Source organism: Oratosquilla oratoria, chromosome 30, assembly GCF_046742065.1.
Source record: "Oratosquilla oratoria isolate Oo_2021 chromosome 30, ASM4674206v1, whole genome shotgun sequence".
Taxonomy (NCBI): domain Eukaryota; kingdom Metazoa; phylum Arthropoda; class Malacostraca; order Stomatopoda; family Squillidae; genus Oratosquilla; species Oratosquilla oratoria.
The window spans coordinates 48,577,260-48,596,092 of NC_134806.1; the positions used below are offsets into that span (position 1 = coordinate 48,577,260).

At 41.1% G+C, this 18,833-nt stretch overlaps 1 protein-coding gene across 1 annotated transcript; it reads right to left on the bottom strand.

The window, feature by feature from the left end:
- Nucleotides 1-1,401: 1,401 nt before the first annotated feature.
- On the bottom strand, nt 1,402-17,844 carry LOC143041170 (uncharacterized). The gene is made up of 2 exons (XM_076212993.1): nt 17,748-17,844; nt 1,402-3,800 (listed from the first exon to the last, which is right to left on the bottom strand). The coding sequence occupies exon 2, from the start codon at nt 3,559-3,561 to the stop codon at nt 1,402-1,404; it is 2,160 nt and encodes a 719-aa protein (XP_076069108.1). The 5' UTR covers nt 3,562-3,800; nt 17,748-17,844.
- Between the last annotated feature and the right edge of the window lie 989 nt (nt 17,845-18,833).

Below are 18,833 nucleotides of genomic sequence, written 5' to 3' on the forward strand. Positions count from 1 at the left end.
TGTTTCTCGGTGGTGTCTAATGTCCGATTTGTGTTCCCAGAGCCTGTTGTCCTCTGTATGTTTCTCCGTAGTATGCAGTGTCGCAGTCATTGCAGTGAATTTTGTATATGATGTTATTGTCACGGTTCGTCTTGGTTTTGTATGTGACCAAGTGTCCTATTTTCTTCCCTGTGAGAGAAGTCCTGCCTGTCTCAACGTTTTGGAAAGCATGTGAGAGAGGCCAGAGTAAGGAACCACAACGTATCGTAAATCTGCCCTCTCTTCACTTTCTTTCCTCCGTCTGATTTTAGTGGCTTTCCGTAGTGACGTCCCTAACATGCCCTCGGGGTACCTTTGGTTCCTGAATGCAGCGATTATGTATATAATTTCATCTTGTAAATACTCTTCGCTGCATATTATAAGAACCCTAAGATAAAACCCAATGATAATTCCTGATTTGGTATTTTCGTCATGTGCGCTAAAATAGAGAACACCCTTTCGTGGGAAAGGAGAATCAGACAGGTCTCAATAAAGTGGCTTCTCTCCTTCGTGGGTCATCATGTGACGTTTCAGATCACCCTTTCGTGGGAAAGCAGAATCACACAGGTCACACTGAAACGGCGTCTCTCCTGTGTGGGAGATCATGTGACATTTGAGATCACCCTTTCGTGAGGAAGCATAATCACACATACCACAATGGAATGGCTTTTCTCCTGTGTGAGTCATCATGTGACGTTTGTGATCAACCTTTCGTTGGAAAGCAGAATCACACAGGTCACACCGGAATGGCTTCTCTCCTGTGTGGATCATCGTGTGAATTCTGAGATCAGCCTTTCGTAGGAAAGCAGAATCACACAGGTCACATCGGAATGGCTTCTCTCCTGTGTGGGTCATCATGTGAATTATGAGATGACCCTTTTGTCGGAAAGCAGAATCACACAGGTCACACTGAAATGGCGTCTCTCCTGTGTGGGTCATCATGTGAAGTTTGAGATCACCCTTTCGTGAGGAAGCATAATCACACATACCACACTGGAATGGTTTCTCTCCCGTGTGGGTCATCAAGTGACGTCTGAGATCAGCCTTTCGTGAGGAAGCAGAATCACACAGGTAACACTGAAATGGCCTCTCTCCTGTGTGGGTCATCATGTGAAGTGTGAGATCACCCTTTTGTGGGAAAGCAGAATCACACAGGTCACACTGAAAGGGCTTCTCTCCTGTGTGGGTCATCATGTAATGTTTGAGACAAGCCTTTCGCCGGAAAGCAGAATCACACAGGCCACAGTGAAATGGCTTCTCTCCTGTGTGGATCATCATGTGACGTCTGAGACCATCCTTTCCTGAGAAAGCAGAATCACACAGGTAACACTGAAATGGTTTCTCTCCCGTGTGGGTCATCATGTGACGTTTGAGATCAACCTTTCATGGGAAAGCAGAATCACACAGGTCACACTGAAATGGCTTCTCTCCCGTGTGGGTCACCATGTGACTTTTCAGATGACCCTTACTTGAAAAAGCTTTATTGCACTGGTCACACTGGAATGGCTTCTCTCCTGTGTGGGTCATCATGTGAACTTTGAGATTAGCATTTTGTGGGAAAGGAGAATCACACAGGTCACACTGAAATGGTTTCTCTCCTGTGTGGGTCATCATGTGAAGTTTGAGATCAGCGTTTCGTGGGAAAGCAGAATCACACAGGTCACACTGAAATGGCTTCTCTCCCGTGTGCGTCATAATGTGAACTTTGAGATCACATTTTCGTGGGAAAGCAGAATCACACAGGTCACACTGAAATGGCTTCTCTCCTGTGTGGGTCTTCATGTGAAAATTGAGATGACCCTTACGTGAAAAAGCTTTATTGCACTGGTCACACTGGAATGGCTTCTCTCCTGTGTGGGTCATGATGTGAAGTTTGAGATCAGCCTTTCGTGGGAAAGCAGAATCACACAGGTCACACTGAAATGGCTTCTCTCCTGTGTGGGTCATGATGTGAAGTTTGAGATCAGCCTTTCGTGGGAAAGCAGAATCACACAGGTCACACTGAAATGGCTTCTCTCCCGTGTGGGTCATCATGTGAACTTTGAGATGACCCTTACGTGAAAAAGCTTTATTGCACAGGTCACACTGGAATGGCTTCTCTCCTGTGTGGGTCATCACGTGAAGGTTGAGATTAGCCTTTCGGCGGAAAGCAGAATCACACAGGTCACACTGAAATGGCTTCTCTCCTGTGTGGGTCATCATGTGAAGGTTGAGATCAGCGTTTCGTGGGAAAGCAGAATCACACAGGTCACACTGAAATGGCTTCTCTCCCGTGTGCGTCATCATGTGAACTTTGAGATCACATTTTCGTGGGAAAGCAGAATCACACAGGTCACACTGAAATGGCTTTTCTCCTGTGTGGGTCTTCATGTGAAAATTGAAATGACCCTTACTTGAAAAAGCTTTATTGCACGGGTCACACTGGAATGGCTTCTCTCCTGTGTGGGTCATCATGTGAAGTTTGAGATCACCCTTTCGTGGGAAAGCAGAATCACACAGGTCACACTGAAATGGTTTCTCTCCTGTGTGGGTCTTCATGTGAAGTTTGAGATCACATTTTCGTGGGAAAGCAGAATCACACAGGTCACACTGAAATGGCTTCTCTCCTGTGTGGGTCATCATGTGAACTTTGAGACTACCCTTACGTGAAAAATCTTTATTGCACTGTTCACACTGGAATGGCTTCTCTCCTGTGTGGGTCATGATGTGAAGTTTGATATCAGCCTTTCGTGGGAAAGCAGAATCACACAGGTCACACTGAAATGGCTTCTCTCCCGTGTGGGTCATCATGTGTACTTTGAGACTACCCTTACGTGAAAAAGCTTCATTGCACTGGTCACACTGGAATGGCTTCTCTCCTGTGTGGGTCATCACGTGAAGGTTGAGATTACCCTTTCGGCGGAAAGCAGAATCACACAGGTCACACTGAAATGGCTTCTCTCCTGTGTGGGTCATCATGTGAAGTTTGAGATCAGCCTTTCGTGGGAAAGCAGAATCACACAGGTCACACTGAAATGGCTTCTCTCCTGTGTGGGTCATCATGTGAAGTTTGAGATCAGCCTTTCGTGGGAAAGCAGAATCACACAGGTCACACTGAAATGGTTTCTCTCCTGTGTGGGTCATCATGTGAAGTTTGAGATCACCCTTTAGCGAGAAAGCAGAATCACACAGGTCACACTGAAATGGCTTCTCTCCCGTGTGGGTCATCATGTGACGTTTCAGATGACTATTTAGTGAGAAAGCTGAATCACACAGGTCACACTGAAATGGCTTCTCTCCCGTGTGGATCATCATGTGACGTTTGAGATCAGCCTTATGTGAAAAAGCTTTATTGCACAGGTCACACTGGAATGGCTTCTCTCCTATGTGGGTCTTCATGTGAAAATTGAGATGACCCTTACGTGAAAAAGCTTTATTGCACTGGTCACACTGGAATGGCTTCTCTCCTGTGTGGGTCATCATGTGAAGTTTGATATCAGCCTTTCGTGGGAAAGCAGAATCACACAGGTCACACTGAAATGGCTTCTCTCCTGTGTGGGTCATCATGTCACATTTGAGATCAGCCTTACGTGAAAAAGCTTTAATGCACAGGTCACACTGGAATGGCTTCTCTCATGTGTGGTTCATCATGTGACATTTGAGATTACCCTTGTGAAAAAGCTTTATTGCACAGGTCACACTGGAATGGCTTCTCTCCTGTGTGCGCCATGTGTTGTTTGAGATCACCCTTTTGTGAGAAAGGGTAATCACACAGGTCACACTGAAATGGTTTCTCTCCTGACCTAAAAAAGAACAGTAAAATTGATTATTAAAATCACTCATGAAAATGGGATATGTGCACATTACATCCACACCGGTTACATTGTCCCAGCCCTCGAATAGGTGCCCACCTATGTATCCAAACTGCTCGCCATCAACCACCACCGTTAACATTGGTCACGGATTACTTAGTTGGACATGTGGACTACACACTTGAACGAAAAAGGAGATAAATTAAATCACGTTTATACACACTGTGGCCTTTGTTCACCCAGTACCCTCTCACTTTTTGTCGAGTCTATCAATGTGCTCCTAGTGCCCAGGTATATTGGTCTATGCACCTTTTTACACCACCTATATGTATATATATTATATATATACATATCTTTTAAATATATAAATTTGCTGCCTAATCAATCGGTGGGAGAAAGTACTGGTAGTTTTGACGCAACAATAATAAGAATAATGATAATAAAACCGCGATTGTACATGTCACTTGGGTTTATTGTTCCAGAAAGAAGACAGATGTTTAGGTGAATCTTACAGGTCCAAGTTGTAAACTTACTTTTCTATTGCGAGGGTATTTCTAATGTATATCCTAAGATGTCATGAAATGATAAACTCTAGATTTTTTGTGAAAGAAAATATATACAATAAAAACACTCATTTCCACTTTTATCTTTTTTAAAAGGCAATCACCAATTTTATGTGGCCTAAGATTCAATATTCTAAGTTACTGGTAAAGTGAAAAACAGCAAACCACGGGAGTGAATGAATAAATATTACGAAGAGAACTATGATATACAATAGCACACATAACTGGAAACAAAAAATCTTGGTGATATTTTCGCCCATCCAATACTCAAGGATATCAAAAATCAATGTTTGTGTGATTCATGCGAATCCTTTATTAGTTTCAATTTGCCGGGATACACCCCCCCCCACACACACACACCCTACATGAAAAGCGAACAAACGAGTGAATTTGGGCAGAAATGGCACCAGGTGGAATTCATCATAAAAAATTCAAACTTGTCGAAATACGCGGAAACACATCACGAGAAATCCACATGTTACATGAAGTACTGAGAAATAAACAAAATAACATGTATGATCTCATTTGGCACATCCAACTGCCTCTTAACAAGTGCTTTCCAACACTTAGCAAACGGAGAGAGCCAATCCTGTTTGCTGTAATTTGGCATGATTATTATAATTAATCCATAAGTATAACGACCAATCTAGGTTCCAATTTTGGCAACGATTGGTTCCATATCGTCGAAGTTTCGTGGCATACATACCATGGCACTCAAGCAGACAGACGGACAAGCACAATTTCTCAAATATTTATACTACACATGCGTGCATTGCCCCAGGTTTCGATACCAAAACCCAACACCGGTGTAGGCTTCTCTCCAGTGTGGGTCATTATGTGACATTTAAGAGCACTATTTTCTGAGTAAGCTGCATCACATGTCACATTTGAAAGGCTTTTCTCCAGTGTGGGTCATTATGTGATATTTGAGAGCACTCTTTTCTGAGTAAGCTGCATCAAACAAGTCACACTTGAAAGGCTTCTCTCCACTATGGTTCATCACGTGACATTTGAGATGATCCTCTCGGGAGAAAACTGCATCACACAGGTCACATTCAATTTTTTCTGTCCACTGTGGGTCATCACGTGACGTTTGAGAATTGTAGGGCGTTTCGGACCGGATCATTCGGACCAAGACGTTTCGGTCAAATGACTCATTATCACTAAATGATCAACTTTAAATAATCTGGGAAGTTTATTGAGCCGATAAAATAATGATGATTTAATTTGAATAATTTTCATTACTTAAAATGTGGCAAATGTCACAATTCATATATCACACATTACCGAAAAATAATCATTAATATGCAAAGTCACAATATTGTTTACCATTTGTGCATCAGAGTCTGTTCATGTTTAGATGTTGGGTTGCCCACCACGAATATTATGGCTAAGCCCTCTGAGGAACTGAGGAATGGTCTTCTTGTGAGAGACCCTATCTTCACAAAGGTTGCGTAACCGAGACTGAAGCTCCATGCACACCTGCTTGGTACGCTTCCTTGGCCGGACACCCATTTCTAGTCTGGAGCAACACTGTGGTGACTCTGGCACATTCGGCTTTCAGGCACTCTACTAACTTCCAGATGGATGGATGATGGTGGCCAACAAGGGATGAAAACTTGTTGTTCCAGCCCTCCCTCACTGATGTTGTTGGTACGGGGTTGATTATCCAAAGTGACTTCATGCATGTTCCACAGTTCGGGCGGAAACATTGCAGGAACACGGCGAAAGGTGATGGGTGCAACACTGCCTACGCGGTCATTGGCAATCTTCCGTTGAAGAAGGGCATAGGCGAGGGGTAGGAAAACACTATCAACTCTTCCCTGGATAACATACAGTTGCATGAAGACTGACGGGGACATGGCCAAGTTGCCATCCATGCACCAAGTATCTGCTGCTGTTGCTGCTGCTGCTAGCTACTGGAGATGTTCTTCTGTGGCAAAGATGATGACACGCTCATCAGAATCGGGGCCACTTTCATGTAGGAGGAACTGAATTGCAGAGTCGCCTGCTGTCACAGCCCATTTACCACTAATGATAAGTTCATGAAGAGGCTGGGGCTCTTTGGGACGGTTACTGGCACGGGCCCTCCTCAGCACACGCTTGCATGTATCAGCGGCTGGTAAACGAGCGTTCACTGCATCAGCAACACTGGCACTCACAAAAGTGAAGATCTGGTTCGGTTTGTCAACTGCAACATCATTAGCTGGATGGCAATGGCCAATATGTGCAAAGGGAGACTAGTGATCCTTGGTGGTTATAACAATGCCTAGGTATCTAACAAGAGGATCACGTTTGACACATCGCCAAGTTAATTGTGGCAAAGTTTCAGACCACTACGTTTGGTGTATAGAGACACTCAAAGATAACACACCAGGACATGACGGTTGGCATCCAAGAATCTTAAAGGAAATGAAAAATGAGATTGCTGTTCCATTAGAAATTATTTTCTAGAAATCCATCATATCTGAAGGCAACAAAAAGAATCCAAATAACTAAAGGCCTATAAGTTTGACTTCAATAGTAGGAAAAATTAATGGAAATTATCATCAGAGATGCTATCAAACATCATTAAGAAAGTAACTGTTTGATAAATGATAGCCAGCATGGTTTCAGACGGAAACGTTCTTGCGTGACTAACTTACTTGAATTCTACAACACAGTTATCTCGAATTATGTCAAGAAACAATATAGATTTAATATATCTAGACTTTGCAAAAGCTTTTGATACCGTCCCACACGAAAGACTACTTACTAAATTAGCTTCACACGGAATAAATGGTAGCCTATTAAGTTGGACAAGTAATTGGTTCAATGATCGAGAGTTCTTTTGAATAGAAAATACTTCTGGTTGGAAAAATGTTACGAGTGGAGTTCCTCAGGGTTCCATTCTTTGGCCACTTCTATTCATAGTATGATATAGACCACGGACTAAAATCTATTGTTTCCAAATTTGCTGATGATACAAAATTAAGCGGAATGGCAAATGATCACTTAAACCAATTAGATATTCAAGATTTAGATAAATTACAGCAATGGTCTGATAAGTCACTAATGAAATTTAGCACAAGTAAATGCAAGGTAATGCACATAGGTAAAATAACTTGCTTTGACTGCCATAGATTGATATCAACCACTTTGGAGACCTCTGATCTTGTCAGTGCCTGACAAGCATGTATCACGTTACTGCTGTCAATAGTTTTCCTCTACTGGCATTTAAACTTGAGTTCTTGGTGCCTAGGGAATCCATAAACTTCATCCTGTGACAGAAATACAGACCTTGTTATGAATAGAAGGTTCTCCTGGCAATTTTTTTGCTTGACACTGCAACTTCTGGCCATTCAATAGTTCATGCTACCCAAAGATATTGCTACATACCTCTCCTGATCATCATGTCTTGGTGATAGATATCAGTTTTATTTACATTTATGGGATGTCAGCCAAGACAATTACTTAGTGCAGTTTGGATAAAATACACATGGTAAACAGGATCCGCAATCCAATTAGATTCTAACCACGAATAAAATCACAATGAACATTTGCACTCATGTCATACCTGACTTCAGATATTATCTTACTGGTCTACAAGATCATCCCTCAATGAACTTGAGGTAAATTAGGTGGAAAAAACATATTGTATTATCCAAAGTTACACTGCATTCAGGGGTATAAATCCTAACATTCAGAAAATACCCAACAGGCAATTTTTTCCCAACAGTTTTCCTGTTGATTTGACCTCATCGGGGGTGCCATTTCAATTGGAAATCACTTGTCTGTACTAAACCCCCACCCCCATATGGAGGCTGCATTAGGAAATAAGTATTGCGATTTAGAGAAGCATGCAAAGCCAGTTATTAATGAGAGATATGACAACAACATTTTTCAAATAAAAGATAAATCAAGCACAGTACAGGCACACCTCGACTTACGTCGTTTCGACTTACGTCGTTTTCGAAGATACGTCGGTTTTCAAAAATAATATGGAAAAAAATTCAAGTTGTCGTTTTACTTGACTTTACGTCGGTCAGCCAATAATGGAATCGCATAAACACCAAAAAACGTTTCAAGCATTTCAAGCAATTCATGTTACAATAAATAAGAATAAAAGCATGTAAAATTATATAAAGATTCAGTAACTGCTAAAATATATACCATAAAATAGTATGGCCTAGTCCACTAGAACATGAAATCGCAACGGTACTTCCAATACGTATTTACCGTAAGCGGCGTCTCGACTCCCGCAATTCTTTTGGATTATTATCTGTTTACTGAATTTTTGTAAATTTTCTCATTAACATTCACTTGTAACTGTAATATTTGCCCCCATGCCTCCTAAGAAAAGTTCTAGTGAAAGTGCTAAGCGTCATGCTATTTCGCTGGAGGAGAAAATGGCTATGATAAAACGTCATTGTAATGGTGAAAAAGTTGTATCGATTGCACGATGTTTTGGAGTAAGTCGGACAACTGTATCAACGATTGTGCATAATAAAGACAAGATTTTAACACATGTCACATCTGAAGCCCCATTGATGAAGAACACGATCATCAACAAGAAAAGAGGTAAGATATTTGAAGAAATGGAAAATCTTCTTTCGATTTGGGTTGATAGGAGGAATCGTCAGAATGCGAATCTTAGTCAAGAGCTCATTCAGGAAAAAGCGTTGTCTTTGTTTGAGGACCTAAAGGAAAAATATCCAGATGAGAAAGATGTAGATTTCAAAGCAAGTCCTGGATGGTTTATGAGATATAAAAACAGGAGAAATTATCACTTCCTTAAAAGACAAGGTCAAATCGCATCAGCTGATGAACAAGCAGCAGCGCAATTTCCTGCTACACTCAAGAAAATCATCCAAGAAAACGGGTTTCTTCCTGAGCAAATTTTCAACGTAGACCAAACAGGATTATATTGCAAGAAATTACCAGATCGTTCATTTCTTTCCAAGGAAGAGAAAACCATTCCAGGTTACAAGGTCTCAAAAGAACGTGTGACCATAATGTTGGGAGGTAACTGTGCAGGAGATTTTAAATTAAAGCCTGTTTGTTTAGCATGTACACAACCCCCGTGCCCTGAAGAATATACCCAAAGCATCTCTCCCTGTTATATGGATGGCTAACTCAAAAGCTTGGGTCACTGTTGTTATTTTCGAAGATTGGTTTTTCAATAATTTTGTCCCAGCAGCAGAGAAGTATTGTAAGGAGAAGGGGATTCCTTTAAGGTTTTACTTATCTTAGATAATGCTCCTGGCCACCCACAAAACATCGCAGATTTTCACCCCAACATTACCGTCATATACCTCCCCCCAAACACTACGTCTATTCTCCAGCCAATGGATCAGGGGATAATTGCTATCTTCAAACGTTATTATAAGAAGCGTACGCTACGGCAAGCAATAGCTGCAATTGAGATGGATGAGTCTATCACACTTCGCGACTTTTGGAAGGGGTATGACATCTACAAAGCTTTACAGAATGTAGCAGCAGCATGGAATGATGTTCAGAGCACTGCTATGAATGGTGTATGGAAAAAGCTATGCCCGCAATTTGTGCACGAGTTTAAGGGCTTCGATGCTCTTGTTGTCGACAAAGATTTGGTTACAATGAGCAAAGAGCTGGATATGAATTTGGAGGAAGAGGATTTCACAGATTTATTTGAAAAAGACAAGGAGTTACTGACGAACAAGGATTTGATGGAACTTCAGGAGCAACAAAAGAAAGAAGAAGAAGAAGAAGATGAATCTGAGCCACGCCACTTCACCATTAAGAAAATGGAGGAAGCATTTGCACACATCGAAAAAGGTCTTGCTATGTTTGAGGATATGGATCCAAATGCTCAACGCTTTTCCAAGATAATGGGGGCTTGTTATGAAGCTTTTGCTCCTTATAATCTAATCCTTGAAGAAAAGAACAAGAAGACGGTTCAAGGCACTCTTGACCAGTTTATACGCGTCGAACGAGAATCAGCTGATGTTGATGTCGACAATCCCCAGCCATCTACGTCTACAACGTAAACATCAACATATTGTATCTACTGTTTTGGTAAACTGAAAATACATTAAAGTTTTTCACTTATTACAATATGATTATATGTAAGCTTGAAATAGTTTTTATTTCTTTGTTTTTTGTTTTGTTTTACCGTATGTTATTGACAATGCATTCATACAGTACAGCACCGCGAAATAGCAACGCGTAAACATCGACATAATGTATGTACTGCATTGGTAAATTAAAAAGACTTTATTCAATTTTTCACTTATTACAAAATGATTGTAAGCTTAAACTAGTTTTTATTTATTTGTTTTTTGTTTTGTTTCACCGTATGTAATTGACAATGCATTCATAAAGAACAGCAAATTGTACGTATTGATGAATAAGTACAGGTACTTTTTTATACTTTATTACAAAATTATAAATAAATGTTCTGTTTGAAAACTTAAAATAGATTTTTATTAACCTTGTTTAATAAAAAATGCAATCAAAAGTAAAATAAAGTACTGAAAAATGGCTATTGGCAGTTTAGCCTAGGCTACACCAGGCCTACCTAGCCTACTTGTAAGCAAATTCGACTTACGTCGTTTTTCGACTTACGTCGTGTCTCCTGGAACCAATTAACGACGTAAGGTGAGGTGTACCTGTATTCTCCTATTCTGACGATATCTAACCTACCCAGTCTCTCCCTCATGGGGAATAGATTTTTCGATGTTTACCCCGTCTGGGGTATTCCTTCACCCCATCTGGGGTATTGGCTGCATGTTATTGTGGCAAAGTAGCATGCAGTTCATACTTTAGGGTCTATATGGGGCGCCCCTACAGACCGGAGCCACACATAATTTTGTTTGTGATAGAGGAAAACTCTGTTCATATAGAAATGATGACACTTTTATACTACAACTATCCATCCGTTATACTGTCCTGTACCATTACTGTCCTGTACCATTTATCTGAATATTCATTTCCTTTTTTCGTCGACCCTGTGGTGGGGGAAGAGAATGCTACCACCAAGTCTTTCCACTTGAGTCGTAAAAGGCGACAAAAAACGGGACGGGGATGGGTTTAGGAGTCATGCTACCTGTAGCCCCAAAAGGGGACATTCCTAAAATTGGAGGAATGCCACAAGAGGGTCTGGAAGTTTTCTATCCCGTACCCGGGGGTTTGGGGGTGTGCTTGTGTGTGGATGTGGTACAGATGAGAGTAAAAGGGAAGAGATAGGCAGAATGTTTGTGAGAAGAAAGATGTGCTGGCTTTGAGTGAAACTAAAATGAAAGGAAAAGGCATCTGTGAGTTTGGGAGTGTAGCTGGGAGGTACTCAGGAGTGAAGAGGGGATGAGTGAGAAAAGGGGTGGCTATACTAGTAAGTGAAGAGATAAGTAAGCGGGTAGTGGAGTGGAAGGAGGTTTCATCAAGGTTGATGTGGATGAAGGTGAAGCTGGGAAGGGAGACGTGGCTTTTTGTAAGTGCGTATGGAGTTGGTAGTGAGAGGAGCATAGAGGAAATGGAGGCTTTTTGGGTAGATATAAATGAGTGCATGGAGGGATTAGGGAGAAATGTCAATGTAGTTGTATTGGGAGACCTTAATGCTTGGGTAGGAAAGGAACCAATAGATGGAGTGATTGGGAAGTATGGAGTTCCAGGTAAAAATCGTAGTGGAGAAACGATGGTGGAGATGTGTCTTGAAAGAGAGTTGATAATAGCATGTACAGTGTTTAGGAAGAAAGTCAAGCATAAGTACACATGGGAGAGGGTAGTGCATAGAAGGGTGGCAGATAGAGTGTTAATGGACTGTATAGTGGTGACCAGGAGTATGGTAGGAAGAGTTAAGGATGTACATGCTCTAAGGGGAGGGGGGAATATCAGATCCTTTCCTGGTGGAAGGTAAATTGAGAGTGGAGAATAGGTGGAGAAAGAGGAAAAGGGCAGAAGGTGGGGAGGTACTTAGAGTGAACTGCTTAAATGAGGGGAAAAAAAGGAGAGTGAGTATAAAAAGAACCTGAAAGAGGAGTGGGAGGCAGTAAAGGATAGAGTAGAACTAGGAGTGGAGGAGGAATGGGGATGGTTCAAGGAGGGAGTCATAAGGTGTGCAAAGATGGTGTGTGGAACAAGGTGGGCGGGAGGAAATAGAAGGGTAGTGAGTGGTGGGATGAGGAAGCAAAGAAATGTGTAGAAGAGAAGAAGCAGGCTTTCATAGATTGGCTGGAAAGTAGGACGAGGGAATCGTATGAGAGGTACAAAGTAAAGAGAAGGAAAGTTAAGCATAAGATAAAGGAGGCAAAGAACAGAGCAGATGTGAAATGGGGTACGAGTATGACAAAAAAATTTGAAAGCAATAAAAAGATATTTTGGAAGGAAAATAAAAGAGAAAGAGGAGGCGAATCAAGTAGAGAAGAAAAGGTAAAAGGTGCAGATGGAGAGATGATAATGGAAGAGAAGGCAGTGAGAGGAAGGTGGGCAGAGTATTTTAGGGAGTTGCTAAATGTGAAGGAGGATAGGGAGGGAAAGGTAGTTGCAGTGGGAATTGCCAAGAAAATGAGAGTGATGAGTGAGGAAAATGAAGGAGAAATAGGGAAGGATGAAGTGAAAGCAGCTGTTAAGATGATGAAAGCAGGTAAGGCACCTGGTCTGCATGGATGCCATGCAGAATGTCTGAAGAAAGGAGGTACAGCTATGGTGGACTGGCTGGTGAGGTTATCTAATGTTTGTTTAAGAGGGGGTAGAGTGCCGGAGGACTGGAGGAGTGCCTGTGTAGTTCCACTTTACAAAGGAAAGGGGGACAAGTGTGAGTGTAGTAGTTTCAGAGGGATCAGCTTGTTGAGTGTAGCTGGGGAGGCTTATGGGAGGCTCTTGATTGAGAGGATTAGGAGAGGAACAGAGGGAGTAATTGGTGAGGAACAGTGTGGGTTTAGGACAAGTAGGGGTTGTGTAGATCAGATTTTTGTGGTAAGACAGATATGTGAGAAAGCTATAGGGGAAGGTAAGGATGTTTTTTGGGCTTTTATGGATCTGGAAAAGGCTTATGACAGGGTAGGCAGAAAGGTACTGTACGAGGTACTGCAGATATATGGGATAGGAGGAAAGCTGTTAACAGCAGTCAAGAAAGTAGTAGAGCTTGTGTTAGGATTAGAAATGGAGAGAATGAATGGTTTGAGGTAAAGGTGGGACTTCATCAGGGATGTGTTATGTTGCCCTGGCTGTTCAATCTTTATATGTACGGGGTGGTGCGAGAGGTAAATGCGAGGGTAGTAGGTCATGGGTTGGAGATGATTAAAGAAAATGGAGAAAAGTGGGAGGTGAGCCAGCTGTCGTTTGCTGAAGACACTGCGCTTGTAGCAGGATCAGAGGAGGGATTGAGGAAGTTAGTGACAGAGTTTGAGAAGGCATATGAAAGAAGGAAGCTGAAGATAAATGTGGGTAAAAGTAAGGTGATGAGATGTACAAGGGGAGAGAGTGACAGTAGGCTGGAAGTAAGCATTAAGGGTGAAAGACTGGAGAAAGTGGATAGTTTTAGATACTTGGGTGCGAATGTGGCAGGGAAGGGAGGAGTGGAGGTGGAGGAAGAATGTAGATTGAAAGAGGCAAGTAAATGCCTTGGTGGATTGAAAAGTGTAATGAGAGATAAACATCTGGGAATGGATGCTAAGAGGAGGTTATATGAAGGAGTGATTGTGCCAATAGCATTGTATGGGGCAGAAACATGGAACATGAGGGAGGAAGAGAGGAGTTTGAATGTGTTTGAGATGAAATGCCTAATAAATATGATAGGGGTTACTAGGCTGGATGGAGTGAGAAATGAGGCGGTGAGGAGGAGAACAGGGGTGGAAAGGGAACTGGGAGATAGGGTTGATGAAAGAGTATTAGGATGGTTTGGACAAATGGAAAGAATGAGTGAAGAAAGATTAGTAAAAGAGGTGTGGAAGGCAGAGGTGGAAGGAGTGAATATGAGGGGACGTCCTAGGATGAGATGGATGGATGGGGTGAAAGGGGCATTACAAAAGAGAGGAATGTCTGTGGAGGAAGGACGGGAGAGGATAGAAGATAGGGGTGAATGGAGAGGGGTTGTGTATAGATGATGCTGTGATGCATGAGAGGGAGTGGGTGGGGGGATGGGGGGTGAGGAAGTATGTATGAGAAAAAATTTGATGTAGACCGAAGGGGTTTCTCCCCATCTTCACCTTTTCTGCATGAGGGGACGGAGAGGGGGGGGGGGGTCGTCAAATTTATGAAGCTGCCTTGCTGTGTATGTGCTGTCTTGCAACACTACTTCTTACCCAGGGCAGTGGACAGGATACAGGGATCACCCGTCATCCAGGAGATGCCAAGAGGGGAGTGGAATTTAAGGAAATGGAATGGGTGGGAGTGGTTTCTATGCCTTTTTCTTTTTGGCTACCCCCCCGTGTAGGGGGAAAAATCCTTTGGTATATGTATGCCTGTATTTGAGACGAGATAATTTTATACAAGATAATTTTCATGACATTTTATTGAAAATACTTCAGGCATTAGGAGTGGCGAATATTGGCTGGTTCAAGTCCTACCTTACAGGTCGCAAACAACTTGTACAGGTAAATGAAGCCTGCTCAGATGACAGAGAGATAACTTGTGCTGTACCACAAGGTTCAATTCTAGGATCGCTACTGTTCCTGGTCTTTATTAACGACATGCCAGGTGCGGTGAACTGTAAGTTACTGCTATTTGCAGACGACTCCGCACTAATTGTCTCAGGTAGAAGAAGAGGAGAAACTGAGTGTCGAACTGTCATCGGTCCAGGACTGGCTCATAGATAATAGGCTGTCTTTACACCTCGGTAAAACAGAAAGTATTGTCTTCGCATCCAAACCCAACCCCAGGAAACACAGCGATGTACAGGTCAGATGTGGGGTTAATGTCTTGGAGTCAAAACAAGAGGTAACCTATCTTGGAATACCCTTAGATCAGTCCCTCTCAGGGAATGCTATAACAGATAAGATTGTATCCAAGTGTTCACATAAAGTCAAAGTTTTGTACAGAAAAGCCAGAAATTTTGATCTGGAAACAAAGAAGCTTCTGGTCTCAGCCTTGTTACAACATCACTTTGATTACGCTTGTAGCTCTTGGTACAGTAGTCTGAGCAGAAAAAACCAATCTCGGCTATAGGTTGCACAAAATAAGATCATTAGATTCATACTAAATTTACCTCATCATAGTCATATTGGTATAGAAGAATTTGGCAAGGTAGAATGTTACCTGTAAAATATCGTGTCCAGCAGCTGAAACTAAACCAGGTTTACAATGTCATTCATAATTCTGCTCCCTCATATGTGAGCTGTAATTTTACATTATCAGCTGAGAACCGAACCCGGAACAGTCAAAAGTCTCTTATTGTACCTCATGCAGGTCCCTTCACCAAAAACAGCTTTCACTTCACAGGTGCTCAACTATGGAACTCACTACCTGTGTCCATTAAGAAGTCAAATAGCAAGGTTACCTTCAAGAGAAAAGTCAAGGGTTACTATATGTCTCAGCTATGGACAGAGAACAGCCTTTGATTTTATGCACTACTAGCTTAGTGAGGGATACCTGATTCCAACAGTAATACCATCCAAATCTGCTTTCACTCATAACTGTTCTGACCTCCCCCCTTTTTTTGTCCTTCAGAAGTTTAGTTTAGTATAACAATGATTGATGTTACAAATTGGTTTACACCTTTGTTTTGCTAGTCATAATATGGTATATGTCTCAGGTAGGGTCCGAGAACAGATATAATCTGACCTTTTTCCTCATTCTCCTTCTTGTTTTACTCATATGAGTACTGGTCCCCTGTACCCTACCTCTGGTGCTTCAGGTTATAATATACTACTCCCTAATGCACATATTAATTGCCCACTCCGTCCTAAGATTCAGGTAAAATGTTCCATTTAATTAATGGGTCACCCTAGCTGCAGTGTAGCTTTCACATGTTGATACAGCTGTAGAATATTGTAGTATATCATTAATGCTACTACTCTGATATAGTACACACTCATACATGTTCATACAGCTGTAGAATAATGCAGTATAATATTAATGGTACTACTCTGATATAGTACTCACTCATACTGTTTTGTTACAATTTAACATTATTTTGTTGTTCCTTTGCTTAATGCAATGTTCCTTTTTGTGATGGTGCTCAATTTTTGGTCTCAATATTCTATGTGTACAAACATTTTAGTAATATTAGCAAAACTATAACAATGTTTATGTGTCATATGTGTACTGACTGGTATTACTCATGATTGTCTCTGGTCCCCTTAACCCCCTATGTATGTTGTCTGTGCGACTTAGTGTAGAATAACAATCTGATGAGGACCACAATGGAAATAAGCGTACATGCTTTTTGTGTTATCCTCGGCAATTTGCAATTATTATTCCGAACCATGTGTTCTTGTCATTATTTGCATTTCATGGACATTGATTCAGTGTCAAATAAAGTCTATCTATCTAATGATTCTATATCATCTGCTAGCCCATGTTTATATATAATAAATTCATAGTAATGTCGGCAACGATTTTTAAAACACTAAGACGAGCATCTTTAAGTTACCAAGAATTAGGTTAGGTTACTTTATGTTAGATCTCAAGGTTCCAATTTTTACCTGCATCATTAAGTAGCTTTTATCATTCTGAATATTTTCATCCCCAGATATAAGTACCACAAGTCTATAGTAACATCAGTGGCGATTTGAAATAAAGACAAGCAAACATCTTTACATATACCCAATTCTACACTTACGTCAAAATGTTTATTTACAACTTGGAGTTGTTCTAAAACATCAGTATATACTGTTAACTACTTCCTAGTTCTTAAAGGGCTATTGTTATTTGAAATGCTTTCTTTGAATTTTGAGTATCTCAACCCAAAACAAAATTTAACGTCCCTGCAGACAGCCCCCTATACAATTTTTGAAATGCTGGTTTTCTTTGAATAGTTTCACCCAATCATACAATTTGATATGTGACTTATGTGTTTCTGGTGGGAAATGTTGTGATATGAACGATGGTGTACATCACTTCCGTCGCAAATCCGTACTTTTCAAGTAATTAAATATTAAAATTATGCACTTTAAACTTATTTTGAGTATTCAAGCCAATAATCATATAATGCATAAACTAACCCATCAATGCGATACCCTTCGAAAGCCTACTAGTTTGTGAATTTGCGTATAGTATTTGCACGTCTGATGTGATAGAATGTAAACAGTGACTAAAGAAGCATGTGTAATTCGCCTTCATTCTGTCTACGAATTTGGTAGCGGCGATTGGAACCCATGAAAAACCAGACCACATCTACCAATCTGGTGGCGGCACACTACGTATTTCTTGATAATATACAAGCTTGTAGTACTTGCTTTGCTATCAAACTCTTGCCTACCTGTCACATAGGGAGTGTTTTGCTTGATGATTTTTTGGCTGGCGGCAAACGATAACAATATCTAAGCTTGCGGCTATGTTTTCGTTTATGTTTACAGTGACTCTACCTGAGGAAGTCAAATGAATATCAAAACGTTTTCATATTGCTTTTAATGTATTAATATGAGTATAGTGACATTTAAAGATAATAAATAAAGATATCATGCATAACCAATAATATGCAATTCTATTTATATTCTATACATACAGGAATGGAGGCTCATTTTTACACTCACCGGAATAGCAAAAATGGCCGTAGGTGTCGACACACCAAGCATTTCTGGCTAACATTGTACACGCATGTACTACTTGCTTGCGTATCCGTCACACTGGGAAATTTTTTTTTTTCTGACGATTTTTTGGCTGGCGGGTAGCTAAAGCAATAACCAAACTTCCCGCCAATTTTTTTCCTGTCGCCTTGTAGAAGATTACCAAACATACTTCGAAAGACTGGGTATAACTGCACTTCATTTACTAATAAGCGTACGAAAGCTGCGGAAACTGAAGAAGCAGAAGAAAGGTTTTGTCTCGGTCCTGGTTGGCAAGACGTAGTGGTAGATGTGTGTATGCCAACCGAGTGAAGAAAGTTTAGCGGGAAGGCACTTTTTTAGAACCACAGGCAGACATTCTACAAGTCGTCATGAAACTCGGGATACTGCCTTTTACCGCAATAAACGACTCTATTACTGCGGTAGTCAAATAAATAAAAAATGAGCACCGATATCATATAATTTTAATGCTTCAATAAATATATACTGACTATCAAAGATAAAGAAAAAAGCTCAAGTTTAAACAATAATTGTCACAGCTTTGGCATTCTGACACACTGCCTAGTGCTTCTAATTTTCTTTCGTCTTACCAATAATGGTTTCCAGGCAACTTATCGTAGTGGACACCTCTTCACTTGCCTGATCTCTGAACACAAAAGAACAGCTATCATTACGAACCTGGCGAGGGAAACTCGCACCACTTTCAATTGGCGGAGTGCTACATACAAGGGACCGTAAATAATTGAGTCATGTTCTACTTAACATTCTTTGTTTCTCTA